Consider the following 16,832-nt stretch of genomic DNA (forward strand, 5'->3'; position numbering starts at 1 on the left):
TCCCGCTTCCCGCTGGGACGATAACAATGAAAGTGAAAGAGGTGGGGCAGGGGCCAGGCCTGGTTTCTTGGGCCCGGTTGCCCAGTGGCTGGGCAAGCCCCTTCCCCCTGGCCTCCACCGCTCTGGCTCCTACGGGGACCTGAAGAGGCGATGCCCGAGGTCCCGGCTCACAAGAGGTGGGCATTTGCAGCCGCTGCAGGGCCGGATCTGGAACTTCTCAGACGGCTCCTGTCCGCTCTTAAGTCAACTAAACCCTGGCCTGCCGGCTCCTCCTTCCTCAACTCCCCCCGCCCCTCCCTGCGCGCCCCCTCCAACCTGCGCTCCGAGAAAAGCGCAGCGGCCTCTGCGCCCCACCAACAACCTCGCTCTTCTGGGATTGCCCTGTGAGCCCCACCGCAACACGGAGTAGAGCATCTCCCTGTACACTTGGTGAAGCGATCCGAGGCGAGGGCTGATGCTGCTTCCCCAGCACCTAAGGGGCGCTGAGAGTCTAGCGGGTCCTGGGAGGTGGAGGGGGGACTCGACGGGGTTCATCACTGCACCCTCCCGGGGCTCGGCGGACAGAGCCGCACACCGGCTCGAACGCGGGCCCCACGCCGGGACCTGGGACACACCCGGGGCTCCGTACCCCGTCCAGGTCTCCACCTAAGGCTCCGTGGCCGTGGAGGGAAGCGAGCGTCCAGGGGCAAAAGGGGGCGGCAAACCGGGGCTGGGGCCGATGGAGCTGCAGATTGGGGCATGGGGAACGGAGTTCGGGGACCGGACGGAGGCCTGGGGCCGGGAGAGCCCGGGATCGGAGGATGGGGGTGCCCAGGAGAGCCGAGGGTCTGAGAGCCGAGGGCAGAGGCCGGGTGAGGCGAGGGTGTGGGGCGAGCGGCAGGAAGAGGGGGGTAGGGACGCGGGTAGGGAGGGGAGGCGGGGACGCCGGGGTCGGGGGGCGGTGCGGGTTTGAGGGGAGGGGGCGGGGCAGGTCCTTCCTCGGTGGGGGGGAGGGGGCGGGGGGCCCATGTGACCGGCTCAGACCGGTTCTGGAGACAAAAGGGGCCGCGGCGGCCGGAGCGGGACGGCCCGGCGCGGGAGGGAGCGAAGCTGCGCGCGCGGGCAGCGAGCGAGTGAGCGTGCGGGGCCCCGGAGGGTGCGCGGCGGCTTCGGGCCCCCCAGCCGCTGCCCATCTGGGGTCCGGAGGCGGGGAGGGAGTCTGAGCTGCGTCCCGGGCTCCAGGAGGCCCCCGGGGAGATTCCTTCCGCTGTGCACCCGGGCTGGCGGCGAGGGTCCAGCCCCCCCCAAGTCCGCCGCCACCGCAGTAGCAGCCCGACCGTTTGGGCCTGGCCTGGGAACTGGGGCAAAGTTGGGGGGGGGGGGTCCACGCCTGCGGCCCCCGGGGGGCACTCTGACCCATGCTCTCCCCTCAGGATGCAGCGCCGAAGCTTCCTCCTCCTTGCCCTCCTCGCCCTGCTGGCGCTCACCTCCGCGGTGGCCAAAAAGAAAGGTGATACGGTGGGGGCGGGGGACTGAAAAGGGGCCGGAGCCCAGGTGAGGCCGGACCCCAGGAAGGGTGAGTCCTAGTCCGGGTTCTGAGCTCTGTTCCCCGGCGTTGCAGACAAAGTGAAGAAGGGAGGCCTGGGGAGCGAGTGTGCCGAGTGGACCTGGGGGCCCTGCACCCCCAGCGGCAAGGACTGCGGCGTGGGATTCCGCGAGGGCACCTGCGGGGCCCAGACGCAGCGCATCCGGTGCCGGGTGCCCTGTAACTGGAAGAAGGAGTTCGGAGGTGAGGTGGGGTGCCCGCGGAGGGTAGGCAGGGGGCGCCCAGCTTCACAGGCTCCATCACAGGCTGCTCAACTCTAACCTCCCCGGGCTCTCCCGCCAGCCGACTGCAAGTACAAGTTTGAGACCTGGGGGGCGTGTGATGGGGGCACAGGCACCAAAGCCCGCCAAGGGACCCTGAAGAAGGCGCGATACAATGCCCAGTGCCAGGAGACCATCCGAGTGACCAAGCCCTGCAGCCCCAAGACCAAAGCCAAGGCCAAAGGTTAGCAAGGGTGGGGTGGGTAGGGATGGGGTTGTCACAGGTGGCTGCCCCTACCTGTGAAGGCAGTGGTGAAGCTGCCGTTTTGGGATACTGGCCAGTGACTTATTGATGTCTACACTGTCTTTCTATAGGCAGAGACCTTAGGTGGGTGGTACTGAGAGCTCTGCAGATGGAGTTTGGGAGGTTGAAACCCTGGCTCAGTAGGATCCAGGGCAGTGGGCCTGGAAGGGCCTGGCTTTGTCATTTCCCAGCAGGTGGGGGCAGTTTCTAGCTGGGAAGGACTTCCTTACTTCCTCTCTCCCTTAGCTTCCTTCCTGACTCTCAGCAGTCCTGGAGGCCAACCAGGCAGAGGGGCATACGCCCACTTCCCAGGTGAGGGGACTGAGGCTGTGTTCCAAGGCTGCTGGGACTAGGACTGAGACCGGGAACTGAGGTTTTCTGATTTCCCAGCGAAAGTCTAAGCTGGCGGAGTCAGTAAGGTCCGAGGGCATCACAATGGCTGCCCTGGCCCAGGGGCTTCCCGGCGGGCTGATGGAGAACCACCAGGGGGCAGAATTTTGTTTTCTCTAATGTGTGAGCTGCAGGGAAGGGTGGGGGGGTCTCCACTGGGTCACGGGAACCCTGCTAATGCAGTGTTTCTTTCTTGTTTTACAGCCAAGAAAGGGAAGGAAAAGGACTAGCAGCCAGGCCCAGATGCCAAGGAGCCCCGGCTTCACTCAGGCCCGGCCTACGCCCTCCCTCCACAGGCTCAAGATGTTACCCACCAGTGCCTTCTTCCTCCTCGTTAGCTTTATCAATCATGCCCTGCTTCTTCCCTTTCACTTGCCCACATCACCCCAAGTGCCCAAAGAGGGGAGGGACAACGGATTCTGGGCAGCTTGAGCACCCCCGCCCCCCGCAAAGGGATTTGATTCCCCTGTACCCACTTTTCTTTTTCCTCCAACTGGATGCCATTACTAAGAAATAAATAAAATAAATATCTTTTTGTTCCCAATAAAAGCTTTTCTTTTAATATATAAAAGCCCCTTCCCAGGGAGTTTGCTGTGGTGATTTGTTGGAGGTGGGAGAATGGAGGAGAGGGCTGGAGGGAATGGTGGCTTTGGGGGGTTTGGGAGCTTGGCGGTGAGTGCCCCCCAGAGCTCATGGAGAAAGAATGGTTATGAAAATTTCTTCAGGGGCCTCTATTGACCCCTGGAAGGGTGCCCCTGGTCAAGTCCCCTGAGCCCTTCAGTCCTGTTTCTCCAGGGGCCAGGCCAGGGGTGGGAAGGGAACCCGGGGGCGACAGGACTGACTCCTCCATCTCAGTTTCCCCCAGATTCAGGATCTTTGGGTCCAGCCCCCTGCCAATCCAGAAGGTTCTATCTTGAGAGAAGAGAGGTGGGGGTAGCTTGCCCTCCAGCCCTGCCCACCCCCATCAAGGAAGACTGTTGGGGCCAAATCCACCCAACCTGAGGGTTTCTCCCTGGTGACCCACTGGAGCGTCCCTCATACTCTGCAGAGGCCAGTGTGAATACCCGTCGCGGTCCCACCTTTGCTGCGTGTGACCCGGGACAAGCCCCCTCCTTGGGGAGGGGGACAAGTCCACAGAAGGATGGAACCGCTCAGCTCAGCCTAGGGTGGGAGGTGGTGGACCCCAGTTCCTGAGTGAACCCCTGATCTCCCCACTGGCCCATCCTGAATGTGACCGGGCGTGCTATAAGTGGTATGTTCAGAGCCCACTCTGCCTGGCTTCCAGCCAGCCCACTCCCCACACCCATCCAACCAGAGCCTGGCTGAGTAGCTGCAGCAAGGGGAGTCTCCGCCCCTGGGGTGGTATTTAGAAGGAGGGGCAGAGCCTACATGCAGGGGTGTTGGGGGCAGAAAGCACCGGTTACAGCAGAATAGGGGTCCCTCCCCTTCCATTCCCTTCCTGAGCCTCCTTTCCCAACCACTGGCCCTCTTGCTCCTCCCAAAGGAGGCTCTGCTCCCTTCCAGATGTCCCTTCTTTCAGCCACGCCGGCCAGTCACAGTGGGGCAAGGTGCCCATGTAGGCCAGTGCCCCCCAGCTCCCTGAGGCAGGACAACAGAGATGGGTCAGACCGTCCGGCTCAGTCACCTTCTGGGGCTGATCCTCCTCAGCCTGAGCAGAGACCTGGTCTCGGAATCCAGCCAGAGCCTCTTCTGAGCCTCACAGGGTCTCGGGGACCTCAGTTCTCTCCGGAGAACGTGAACACTGAGAAGTGCCTCCAAATCTCCTGGACATCAGCCGAGCCACGCACTCGCCCGCACACACACCAGCACCTCCAGTGGCACCCTGCCTGCCTACCTGGCAGTGCCGATGTTCCGATACTGGCAGAGCAGCAGGTGCCGGAAGGTCTTTTTAAAGGTGGCGTTGCAGAGGGCATAGCAGGCCGGGTTGATGGTGCTGTTGACATAGCAGAGCCAGTAGCCGATGGACCACATGGTCTCGGGGATGCAGCTCTGGCAGAAGGTGTTCACCAGGACCATGACGTTGTAGGGCGTCCAGGTGAGGATGAAGGCCAGCAGGATGGCGAAGATGGTCCGAGTCACCTTGCGCTCCCGGGCCGCCATCTGCCGCTTCTTCCGCACCTGGCTGCGGGCGATGCTGGCAAACTTCCGGGCCACGTTGGCTGCCGGGCGCATGCCGGCCGGCGTGGCAGGCACGATCTCGATGGCTGTCACACACTCGTTGCCTGTCTGCTTCGTTACAATCTGGATCTTGGACCATTTGGAGGCTGGGTTGAGGGTCCGTGGCTGGAGGGGGGGTGCGGGTGTGGCCGGCGTGGTGGCCTCTGTGGTTGACAGCTCTGTGGGTGGGCGTTCCTTGGTGTTTTGGGTGGCGCTGCCCGAGCTGGACTCATTGGAGGTGTCCTTGTCGGCCATGGGGCGTGGCGGCGGTGGCAGCATGGGCGGAGGAGCCTCCTCTAGCTTCCCGTTGCGCAGCTCGCCCCGAGCGGCGGCGTCTCCCTGGGGCGGCGGTTTCTTGATGCTCTGCTTCATCAGGGGGCTCTTGAGGAAGGCCAGGGTCTTGGCCTTCTTCTCCTTCGGGCCTTCGGGCCGGTGCTTGTGAACTCGGCTACGACTGGCCAGGGAGATGTGGACGTAGAGCACCGTCATGATGACCACGGGCAGGTAGAAGGCAGCGATGGCCGTGCCGAAGGTCACTGCGGGGTTGGACAGGAACTGGATGAAGCACTGGTTGTCGGGCACCGTCCGCTTGCCCACCACAAACTGCCAGAACAAGATGGCAGGCGCCCAGAGCACGAAGGACAGGACCCAGGCGGCAGCGATCATCAGGCCTGCCATCTTGGTGGTGCGCCGGGCGGGGTAGGTGAGGGGCTTGGTGACGCAGAAGTACCGGTCAAAGCTGATGATGAGCAGGTTCATGACAGAGGCATTGCTCACCACGTAATCCAGGGCCAGCCACAGGTCACAGACCACGGCGCCCAGGGGCCAGTAGCCCTTGATGATGTACACGGTGTAGAGGTTCATGGAGAAAGCGCCTATGATGAGATCGGCACAGGCCAGGCTGAAGAGGAAGTAGTTGTTGACCGTCTGCAGCTGCCTGTTCACCTTGATGGACAGCATCACCAGGATGTTGCCCACGACCGTCACCAGGCTCAGGGAGCCTGTCACCGTGGCGATGAACACCATCTCCACCGTCTCATAGCGGTTATGGGTTGACGTGACCAGGCGCACAGACTGGTTGCCCGAGCTGCTGTTGATCGGGGTGAAGTTCGCCATTTTGGATAGTGGCAGTGGGCGGACAGTGTCTGGAACAAGAGAGGAAGGGGTGAACTGCTGAAGTGTGTGAGAGACATGAGGTGGGGTGCCCTGGAGTCAAGGGAACAGAGGAGCAACATCGTCCTGCAGAACCTTAGAGAACCCGGTCCCATCACTTCCTCCTGTCTCCACTCATGCGGCATTTACTGGGTGCCTACTCTGTGCAAGGGGACGACAGAGGATGAGATGGCTGGAAGGCATCACTGACTCAACGCACATGAGTTTGGGTAAACTCTGGGAGTTGGTGATGGACAGAGAGGCCTGGCGTGCTGCAGTCCATGGGGTCACAAAGAGTCGGACACGACTGAGCGACTGAACTGAACTCTGTGCAAGTGCTGTTGTAGGCATTGGGGTTACAGACGTGGAGGAGACACACGCAGCCTCCCACTCTCATGAAGCTCACATCCCTATCAGGGGAGACATACAAACACATGAGCAACGAAAACGCGCTAGAATGAAAACAAGGGCAGGTGACAGAAAAGGAGTCAGAGAGGGGACGGGCAGTCAGAGCTGCAGAGAGCGGCCTCAGCGAGGGCGATGGCGGAGCTGAGGCCCAGAGGCACGTGCGAGGCATGGACAGGAGGCCAGTATGGGTGGAGGGGGTGGGGGCAACGGTGGTGCTGACACCAGCACGTGGCTCAGGTCAAAGGTGTTCCTTCATTCACTCTCTGTCACTTCTTTTTTTTTTTTTTAGATTTTAAAATGTTTTTTTAATTAGAGGATAATCACAATATTGTGCTGTTTTTTTGCTATCCACCCACATGAATCAGCATTACGTATACGTATGTCCCTTCCCTCTTGAACTTGGTCACTTCTTAACCAAACGTTCCAGCGGGACTTGCCCACTAATCCCTACAGAAGGCACTGGGGACAAAGGCAAGAATATATACTACCAGCTAATATGCATTGTCTACCAAGCACTTTCTACGCTTTTAGTAAGTATTCATTCATTTCATCTTCACAACAAACCTAGGAAGTAGACGCTGTTATTTATTTATCAGTCACGGGGCACGGCATGTGGGATCTTAGTTCCCTGACTAGGGATCAAACCCACACCCTCCGCAGTGGAAGCAGGGAGTCTTAACCACTGGACTGCCAGGGAGGACATTGTTATTTCTTACTAACAGGTGAAGAAACCGAGGCCATAACCTGCCCAAGGTTCCACAGCTCCCGCAGCTCATGTTGCTGTCCCAGAGCTAAGGAATCTGGCAGAAGGAGCCCCAAAGAGCCACAGGAGCCAGTGGTCCCAGAGGTGACCTGACCTGATCACGGAGCAGGTGGCGTGGAAGCGAAAATTCAACGAGGAGGGGACAGTGCCACTGTGGCAGCCCCTTGCGGAGCCCCCCGCCTCATCTCCAGGGCGTGGAGATGCAGCGCAAGGGCAGCTGGGGTCTGTTTGTGAAGAACCAGGGCCCGTCCGCTGAGGCGAGACTCCTAGGGCTTCCCGGGGGCCAGTGCCCAATGGGAACCTGAAGGGGGAGTGAGTGGCCCAGAGGGGCTGCGGCAGGGGCGCCCGTGGCCAGCCCCCGAGGGTGCCCCTCGCCCGCCAGTGCACACTGGGTGCCCTCGCCGGAGGCCCCCAAGCCTGGGGCCGCTCCCTGAAGCCTCTCCGCGTCCCCCCACCTCCTCTCCCTCTGTGTGAGGGAGGCCCACGCCCAGCACGCTGTGCCAGGGCAGCCGTTCAGCCCAGCCTCCTTCACACCCGCCAACACGCGCACCATTACACACGCACATGGGCCCATCACAGCCCTGCCAGCCCCACAGCTCCCTGGCGTATATACGTAGTTCTGTGCGTCTGTGTGAAAGAGAGGCGGAGGAAGCAGGGTATGGAGGAAGGAGCCCGCGCCCCACAGCCCAGGCTCCCAGGGTCTTAGCTGGGCGGCCATGCGCAAGCCACCTCACCTCCCTGCCCCTCCCGGGCTCCTTTACAAAGTAGAGAGAGAGGCTGCCTGTCCTGGGACAGCCTCCCTCTTGGCAGCGATGCGGGTCAGCACCTCAACTGCGTCTCCAGCAAGAATATGCACTGCAGGGTGGTACCAGGTGCCAGGGTGACCCCCTGCACCCGCCCTCCCCTCCAAGCCTGGCTTCAGTCAGCCACCATCACAACCCCAGCCTCCTGGCCTGGCAGTTTCAATCCTCACACCCAAATCCTTAGTTCACAGGAGAGGTTCAGAGCAGGGTGGTGCCACCACCAAGGTGGCAGAAGAGTCAAGGGCAAAGACCAAGTACCATGCTCACAGACTCCAAAATAGAAGCTTGGGCACCACCTTCTGGGTGAGACAGGAGGCAGAGACACCTGGCCTGGGGAGGCTGCCTTCTATAGGCACGTGCATGCTGGCTGGCGAGGGCTGGACAGGAATGGTTCATCCACCAGCCTCAAGGAAACCCTTGCCTTAGACCTCCCCGCCAGACCTCCACCAGGGTCCAGACACAGGCCAGTGAGATAGGAATAGAGGTGGAGGTACCAAACAGGAAACACATAATAGCTCTTGTTTATTGAGTGAACTGTGAGTCAGGGGTCCCTCTGAGCTTTTTATATAGATTATTGGGCTAAATCCTCACAGCAGCCAAAAAAGGCAGGTGCTATATGTCTTCCTCTTACTGAGGTATCTTCTTACATCCGAGGATAATGTGAGTTAACTTGCCTAAAGTCACCCAGTGTGAAAGGAGGGATGGGGGCAGAATTAGAGCCTGGGAGCCACCTTAACCCCCAGGTGCTACAACAGCCTCTTGTTTTCCTGCCTCCACTCTACCCTGCCTCAGGTGGCTCAGCGGTTAAAAGAATCCATCTGCAATATAGGAGACACCAGAGACAGGAGTTCGATACCAAGGTTGGGAAGATCCCTGGAGAAGGAAAAGCAACCCGCTCCAGTATTCTTACATGGAGAATCCTGATGGACAGAGGAGCCTGGCAGGCTACAGTCCATGGGGTCACAAAGAGTCGGACACAACTGAGCACACAGCACGGGGGTGGATCTGGGGAGGCCTGGGTGTAGGGTCTCTTCTCATTCCCTGTGGGGTCCCTCTCTTAGCTTTCCCAGAGAAAAACAGATCTCTTATCTCCATCTGAACAGCTTGTCTCCAATCAGGTGGCCAAGGGTTTACTCGCCCTGGACCTGCTTGGGGAAGCGGCCAGCTGCAGACAGGTCTAGGCAAATACTTTCCCCTCTTCCCACCCCAAATATCTTTCAGGGGGTCACCCGCAGACAGTCCAACTGCAGCCTCTGCTGGGGTGCTTCTCTGGAATTCAGGCCCCGCGGGAACCTGGGGAGCAGCCACCGCCCGGGGATGTGTGCACCGCTAGATGGCAATGTCGGTCCCTGGGTGCAGCTCCGGATCTAGAGCAGGTGGCCGCTATTCGCCCACCGCCCCCAAAACTCCAAGAGTGACAGGGAACTCACGGGAAGTCCCAGGTAGGGCCTCACAGGGGAGGGACTAGGAGCCCCTTCGCCAGGCCCTGCCCCAGAGCTGCCTTGGGCTCCTCCAGGGGTTCCACAGTGGGAAAGTTAAGGGCACCGGTTCCATCCGGCACACTGCGAGGCACGGGTGGGCGGGAAGGCGAGTGCGAGTTCTGTTTGTGTGTGATCACTGGGGAGCGTGAGTAGAAGCTAGTAGCTGTCTGCATGTGCTGTGTGTGTGCGCGCTGAGCCACGCCTGGATACCAGTGCGCCCGTGTGCGCGTGAGCATGCTCGCGCGGTGTGGACACGTGCGTGTGCATGTCTGCGTGTGCCTGGAGCGCTGCGGCCTGGGGATGCACACGGTTCGGGTGTGCCTGCATCTGTGAGCCTGTGTACAGGAGCAAATGCCGGACCCACCGTGGGTCCTGTGCGTCCCGCCCCTGCCTGGAGGCTCAGCCCATACTTCCGCTGTCTGAGTATGAGGAGGGTCGGCCAAGAACCCGGGTCTAGATCGCTCCCCGCCTGTGTATGGGGAAGCGTTCCCGGCTGCACCGCAAGACCGGACTACAATCTGAGTTGCCTGGGAGACCCCAGACATGGGGGCATCGTCTTAGCCCAGGGCCCCGCAGTGTGTGCGTCCCCAGCGTTGAGGTGCCGAGTCCCGGACTGGGATGGGCTTTTGTCGAGGGGTTGCTGTTAAGAGTCTCTCAACCTGACTTGCGGGACACTCGGTTCTGCTCAGTGTGCCCACTGCGCAGATATCGCCAAAGGGCGCCCAGTCTGCGGGGGAAGGGTGCGAGAAGCACCTCCATAACTGGGATGCCCGGCCGGGACTTGTGTTAAGGCGTCTGTAAGACTCTTTCCCATCTCACACTCCTAACCCCGAACCCCACCGAAAAGGCACCGCCCGGCTCCAGCGGCTGGAGAGGGCACCCAGCCTCTCGAGCCCTGGACTGGGGTGGGCCTCGTTGGGAATTATTACTGGGCCCAACTGGAGACCACGTCTCCCCGACTCCCTGGTGGTCGAAGGGGCCCTGGCTCCCCCATGCCCCACCCTTCCCCAACTCCCTGGAACGCAGTTCCTGCAGCCTCTGGGCGTGGGCACCTTGCTTTCCTGGGTCCTGGAGCCCCCCTTTCCCAGGCGCGGTGGGCTCGCGTTCGCTGTACGCCAGGGCCGGGGGGCGGTGGTGGTGAGGGGCGGGGGTGGGAGGTGAGTCCTCGATTCCTAGGCGTTCACGCTAGGGCTCCAGGAAGGCTGTGGTCTCTGCTGTGTCCCTGGGGTAGGAGAGGAGACTCAGGAGTTGCGGGGAGGGAGAAGGGGCGCAGGGGATTCGGCACGGACACTGCACTGCGCGTGACACCTCCGCCACGGGGCTCGGGGCTTGGTGCTGGACCTCCCAGGCTCTGAGCCTGGGCGACAAAGGAGGGGAGTCTTGGAGGGGGGAGGGGCGCCAGGAGAGGGCAGGGGTGTTTCCAGTCAGAGTTCAAGGTCGCTGATGGAGGATTCGGTGGACTGGAGTGGGCTGGCGGCGCCGGGGTGGCGAGGAGACGGGCGGGAAAAAGCCTCTTTGGGGCTACAGCGCCCGGCGCCCCGAAGAGCTGCCTGTGCAGGATGAAGTACGGGGTCCCGCCCCCGACGGCTGCCCCGGGCTCCTGAGGGGCTGCGGGCGGGCACACACACCGTCACCAGCACCGCCGCCGCCCGACCTACTGCTTGTCCATTCCTTCCCGGAGGCGCACCTGGAGAAGCCTCCGAGCCACACTCCGGGCCTTTCTTCCAGCGGGCCCCTCACCCCCCAGGCCTTCTGCAGCTCCCAGCACCCGGCTCGCCCCCGAAGCAGCCTGGGGCCCTGCCCTAGTCGGGCCCGCCTCGGGGAGCCTCCGAGGGTCCGCGAGCCACGCGTCCTTCTCTGCCCACTGAGTCCCCCGCCCCCGCGCAGCCGCGGAGTCACTTACCAGACACCTCCGCCCCGTTCCCCTCGCACCCGACAGACGGCGGGACTGGGGGGTGGCCCCGCGGGCCGGCGGGCGGGGCGCGCGGCCGGGCCGCGGGCCGGGGGCGGGGACGGGGTGCAGAGGGGCGGCCCCTGCTCCGCCCGCAGCTCCCGGCGCTGTGGCTGAGACTCGCGCTCACGCTCGCACTTTTCCCCGAGCCGCGTGATGTCACGGGGAAGCAGCCAATCCTGGCGGGGCCGCGCCGCCCGCCCCGGGCCGGCCACCCAACGGGGACGCGCGGGGGGCACCACCCCGGGCGTCGGGGACCCCTGCTACGCGCGCCCCTCCCTGGAGCCGGCCGGAGGCTCTCCACTCGGGCACTGTGGAGGACACCGCCCGCGGTTCCCAGCGCGGCTTAGCGGGGGGCGCTGCCCTCCCGCATGGGGGTGGGGTGGGGTGGGGTGGGGTGTCCGCGTTGTCATGGGGACGCGGCGCCCCCTCGCGGGCCGGGAAGGGAGCTGGCAGCCCCGTCTGGCTGCGCTCCCGCCCCCGCTCTGACCAAGCCCAGGGGACGGGGAGGGGGTCTCGTGCCCTACCCGGGTCTCTCTCCTCACACTGCCCGGCTCGCAGCTGGACCACCGGGGCGCGAGTGTTTGACCCTAACAGGACGTTATGGGTGGCTGGGTGGGGTGGGCTCTCTGCCGTCCGGGTTCCGTCGGGGCAAAGAGCCGAGGGCCGGCAGTTTCGAGCCTCGAGACGGAGTATTGGCCGCCGGGCAGCCAGGGAAGAGGGGGCGCCGTCGGGGCCTGGAAAGGCGCTGGAGAGAGATGCTAGGCGATGGTCCTAGGGAGAGAGGAGCAGGCTCATCGCACGCAACCTCGCCCGACCCCCATTCCTGTCGTCCCCCTCCTTGCTCCCGCGCTCCAAGCCGGGGAGCTGGTGTGCGCCCTTTCTCCAGCTCCGGGGACAGGACGCGGCGCCCATCCTGCCTGGAGGGCAAGCTCTCCGATGCCTGTGAGGGAAATCTGAGTGCCCAAGGTCACCTGGGGTGGAACCCGGAACGAGACCCTCGAGGGAGATAGCTGCTGGTCTCTTGAGGTGTTCGGGAACCGCGCGGGCCGAAGCCCTTGGGCCTCGGGGCCTTGCCTGCCCCGAGCGGGAGGGCCGGTTGGGGCGCTTGAGGGATGAGCGCTGGGAGGCTTCAGCACCTCGGAGAGCGCCACCTCTGCTCTGACCTCGGCTGCTCCGCTCCGCCTGTGGGCACCAGCGTTCCTGCCTCCCCCGAGACCGGCCTTCCTGCGGCCGGCTAAGGTCTGACTCCCCCCCCCCCCCCCAGCCCCCACCCTTCCCCACCACAATGCCCGGGCCCCGGGGCTTGCCACCCCAAACTATCTGAGCGCGAACATCCGATTAAACCTTAAGACGGATGGTTTCTTTTCTTGAAAAAACAATTCAAGTCCCGCCCCTCCTCCACGGGTTGGGCGGGGGGCTGTGTGTGCTGGGCGCGGGGAGGTGGAGGGCGTACCGCAGCGGAGGAGGCAGCAGGAGCTGCCAGAATAGGGGAGGGAACTCAGGCAGGAGCCAGCCCCGTGGTGCTCTTCGTGTGGAGCCCTCTGCATGAACCCGAGGGCTGCAGCTGGCGCCTGAGCGAAAGTGAGAAGCAAGCCATCGGTCTTCTACCTGAACGATCTGGTCTCCCATGAGTCCCATAATCAAAGGGTGGAAAAGGCCCTGCTGTTCTTGCCCCCACCTCACAGAAGAGGAAACAGCCTTGGTTGGTTCATGTGGCAATTAGATGACTGTCAGAACTGGTTTCCCTTTTTCATATCCCTCCTAGGGCCTGGGAGAGGGTGGTCCTTCTAGGAGGGTGAAAGTGTGTGTTTGCACGCACATGCAGGTTGGGATGAACTGTCAGATGAGGAAAGAAGCAAGGCCAGTGGAGGCCGCAGAAACTAGAAAAGTCTCCTCCAACAACTCCCTGGAATTCCTCCAGAAGCTGTTGGGCAAAGCTGCTCCTGTTTTCCCAAAATGCCTATGGTGGGGTAGGTAGGGCCTTGGGCATCCCCCAATTCCAGATCCCACAGTGAACTGTGGAGAGCAGTCAGGAACCAAGGGACCTGGTTTAGTCTTTACTCTCTACCTTTGATCCAGCTGCATCCATAGGCATATTGAAAGTCGCTCAGTCATGTCCTTATCTTGGCGACCCTGTGGACTATTCAGTCCATGGAATTGTCCAGGTCAGAATACTGGAGTGGGTAGCCTTTCCCTTCTCCAGGGAATCTTCCCAACCCAGGGACTGAACCCAGGTCTCCTGCATTGCAGGTGGATTCTTCACCAACTGAGCCATGAGGGAAGCCCAGCTTGGGTCCACAGAACTGCTGGGAACCTGTTGCCTCATCTCCAGTTGCGATTGCTGAGCTCTGCCCCACTGACCCTGCAACCTTATCATGGTAAGCAGGGGGCCCATGGAGGCTTTACCTATGCAGACAAGGGCTTTCTAAGGAAAGGGGATGGTGTTGGGATGGGAGCTGTTGACAGGGGCCTCCAACAGGTAGGGGCTGGGTTCATGCTTGGCCAGTAAGGACAGAGGCAAGGCTAGGCAGGTCTGAATTTAGGTCACTTCATCCACAAGGCCTCTTCATACCCCTTTTTCCCCAAAGTAACAGAGCACATCAGGGTCCCATCTCGGTTCAGACCCTGGCTCCACTAGTGAGCTGTGTGGTCTGGGTGTATCCACCACAGAGGGTTTGAGGTAAGGTCTGAGATAAACACTGAATCCTCGGCACACGTTTTACAATCAACAAATTCAGAACCCCCACTCAGACCACGAAATTCTTCCTCCCTCCGAGGGGAGGACTGGGTGGAGGGCAGGCACTGCAGGGGGCGCCCTTCTCCTTCCACCCTTTAATATGTAGCTCAACTCTCACCTCTTCAAGGAGGCCTACCACTCCAGTGCTCTCAGAGCTGCAAGTAACTTTAGGAGGCTGCAGAGAACAAGCCCTACCTCCCATCTGGAAAAAGTGAAGCAAGAGAAAAGGCAAGTGGCCTGCTCAAGGTCACACAGCTAGTTGATGTGCCTCTTGGTCCAGAGCGTGCTATACTACTTTAAATAAAATTCGAGTGCTCCTCACCATGTAACTCTTCACATAGTTTCATATTATTTGCTCTAATCTGGTGGTTCTCTCTCTGCTGGGGCAGAGCAGACTTCTGTATGCCCCACAGCGTCTGGGAGAGAGTTGAACACACAAAAGTCCCTTGAGAAGTACTTGTTGCTGCAAAAAGCCCTAGGGGTGTCTCTGATCTCCGTGTCCCCACTGAGAGAGGGGACAAGAATCCTTCCGGTAACTGGATTAAAACTCAATGGCCAAGATGCATGGCCACAGCAGACGCCTGGGCCACTGCCCTGACACAAAGCAAAGGGAAACCCAAGTCCCCAGTGCATGGCATCTTGGGGGGGTACCTGTAGGTGAGGCCCAGCTCCCTGCTGGCCACCCCAGACACCCATGACACGTGCTTTTCAGGACTGCAGGGGAGCGGGAGCCAGCTTTCTGGTCAGTGTTTTCTTCACTCCAGGCCCAGCATCCTGAGTAGGAAGCAACCAAGATGAGTGACCTCCCACCATTCTTACCCACCTGTTACCGTGAAGGTGCCCCAAACCTTAGCAGGCCCCTGGAAGCAGGCAGGGGCGGGACACAGACGCAGCACGAAGCAGAGGTGGCAGCCCTTACCTGAGTGGCTTCTGCTGAGGCATCACAGGGCTCCCCGCCGAGGACAGCGGCACCAGAGGCAGTGCTCAGGAGAACCGGGGCAGCTCAGCTCCACGGCCCCCGCGCCCACCGCTACCCCCTCCCTCCATCCGCGTGGAAACAAACAGAGGAGACCGGTGAGGGCACGTCATCATTTTAATGGTGCAGATCTTTGGTGTTTCCCTCATTAGCAGTCAGACCACCCCCTCTCCTCCCGCCACAACGTTTCTATGATGAGTTACAAACAGAAAAGTAATCACATTGTTCATACTAAAAACAAAATAATCAGAGCCTTGATTTCTCCACTAGAAACTACACGTACAGTTCAAGATTCCACATGCAACACCTCAAATCACAGACCGAGACCTCACATTCCGATCCAGAGTCTCACCCCTCCCCCAGCCTTGGGCTGGCTTTGGCCTGGGCTCAGCTAACACTTAAACCCACAGGTGCTGCTTTGAGGGCCTTGGGGTGGTGGGGAAGGAGGAGCTTGGTGGACAAGCCCCGGGGGCTGGCCAGCCTACACCCCCCACTCCTGAGTGAGGACCTGCCCACTGTCCCTTGACTCCATCCTGTCTCAGGCAAGCAGGCTGCCCCCTCCACTCCATGGATGTCCCCCACCGCTAAGTGCAGAAGTCCCTGTGCTCAGGAGTCTGGGAGCCAGGCCTGACTCCTGACTGTGGTCTCTGTGGGGGAAGATGATCAAGAGGCTGAAGCTCTGGAAGGCTCAGAGATGGAGGTGGTTTCCGGGGGCCGGGCCGCTCCTCCTGCGTTAGGGTTCCTAGTGGCTCTGCCTGCACGACAGGTGAACAGGGAGAAGCTGCCCCACTGGCCACCGGCCAGGAAGGTCGGGCCCAGATCTGGAAGACTGTTCACCCTTCTGGGGGGTCTCTACCCAGGGCTGAGTCCCTTGAGCCTTGGTTCTAGAAGGGGCGGGGGGTACGTGGCAGGGATACCCACCTCCTCCTCCATTCGCAGTGAGCACGGCAGTCTGTGACTCCCCTGGGCCCCAGATCCTGGAAGGGTCTAGTCCCCGGAGGCAAGCCTGGCCCCTTGCACCGCCTCACTTCCTGCTGCCCCGGATGGACGCCCTCCTGACCCCCACCCTCGCGCTCCTGTTCCCTGACGCAGCCCGCGGCTCTTCTGCGCGCTCGGTTCCCAGTCAGCTGTGAGGTCCGGTTTCTGCTCAGCGGTTCACGGGGAGGCACCAGGGCACGCCTATCTCTACCTGTCCCGTGGCTCCCCGCTGGGGCCCGCCGCCTCCCCCCTGCCGTCAGGAAGGTGGTTGCTGTTGGTCAGGTCGCAGCGCGGCGGGGTTGGTCCCTCGGTGCTGGGGAGGGGGGCGGGAGGAGGGGCCGAAGAAGAGGAGGGCAGGGCGGGCTCCTGCCCAGGGGTAGCGGGCCGCTCCCAGGAGGCTGTCCGGGGGCTCAAGCCTCGCTCCGCCAGCTGCCCGGCTTCCGAGAGCAGTCCCCGAGAGGTGGAGGGCTGCGGTGAGGGGGCGCGCGCGGGCCCCGGTTCGGCGCCCGTCTGGGAGCTGCGGTGAATGCGGTGGCTGACGATGATGTTGTTGCCGAAGCCACCCATGGAGGCCATGGTGGTGCTCTGCTCCCGCTGCACCACGGCCGTCATGCCCCCTTCAGCCATCAGCCGCTGGATCCTGCTGAGCGCGTCTTCCCCGCTGGCCCCGTAGTCCGAGCCCTCCCCTGGAAGGTACAAGGCAGAAGGGAGGGAATCAGCTGCTGGCCTGAGCCTCTGAGTCAGGCAGGCCAGTGCTAGGAAGAGCGGGCAGGTTCTAGCTACAGGCAGAAACGGGGTGGTGGCCAGCCCCTCGGTTCTGGAATCAACCAAGTGGATTTCCCTGGCGGCCCAAGGGTTAAGACTGTGCTTCCAATGCAGCAGGGGTACGGGTTCCATCCCTGGTCTGGGAACTAAGACCCCAC

The 16,832-nt window shown here is 61.8% G+C and overlaps 3 protein-coding genes across 12 annotated transcripts in view; 1 reads left to right on the forward strand and 2 right to left on the reverse strand.

Moving 5' to 3' along the window:
* The first annotated feature begins 71 nt into the window (after positions 1 to 71).
* MDK (midkine) lies at positions 72 to 3,010 on the forward strand. 3 transcript variants are annotated; one of them, XM_040259114.1, is made up of 5 exons: positions 72 to 176; positions 1,413 to 1,489; positions 1,601 to 1,768; positions 1,868 to 2,029; positions 2,684 to 3,010. In XM_040259114.1, exons 1-5 carry the CDS (start codon positions 151 to 153, stop codon positions 2,707 to 2,709), a joined length of 459 nt encoding a protein of 152 aa, XP_040115048.1. In that variant the 5' UTR covers positions 72 to 150; the 3' UTR covers positions 2,710 to 3,010. The 3 variants fall into 3 exon arrangements, with proteins under 3 accessions (XP_040115048.1, XP_040115049.1, XP_040115050.1); XM_040259115.1 differs by lacking the exon at positions 72 to 176 and adding an exon at positions 1,008 to 1,112; XM_040259116.1 differs by lacking the exon at positions 72 to 176 and adding an exon at positions 1,026 to 1,116.
* Positions 3,011 to 3,016: 6 nt separating this feature from the next.
* CHRM4 (cholinergic receptor muscarinic 4) lies at positions 3,017 to 5,982 on the reverse strand. Its single transcript, XM_040259113.1, has one exon. The coding sequence runs from the start codon at positions 5,771 to 5,773 to the stop codon at positions 4,331 to 4,333; it is 1,443 nt and encodes a 480-aa protein (XP_040115047.1). The 5' UTR covers positions 5,774 to 5,982; the 3' UTR covers positions 3,017 to 4,330.
* Positions 5,983 to 15,030: 9,048 nt separating this feature from the next.
* AMBRA1 (autophagy and beclin 1 regulator 1) overlaps positions 15,031 to 16,832 on the reverse strand; it is a 164,204-nt gene continuing 162,402 nt past the window's right edge. For all 8 annotated transcript variants that reach the window (XR_005724250.1, XM_040259125.1, XM_040259124.1 and 5 more), the window contains one exon: positions 15,031 to 16,595. Coding sequence is in view for 7 of the 8 variants with exons in the window: in XM_040259125.1 (XP_040115059.1) it covers positions 16,117 to 16,595 (479 nt within the window). In the remaining variant the exon portion in view is untranslated. The remainder of the gene's footprint in view (positions 16,596 to 16,832) is intronic.

The sequence above is a fragment of the Oryx dammah genome, unplaced genomic scaffold, assembly GCF_014754425.2.
Source record: "Oryx dammah isolate SB20612 unplaced genomic scaffold, SCBI_Odam_1.1 HiC_scaffold_17, whole genome shotgun sequence".
In the NCBI taxonomy this organism is placed as follows: domain Eukaryota; kingdom Metazoa; phylum Chordata; class Mammalia; order Artiodactyla; family Bovidae; genus Oryx; species Oryx dammah.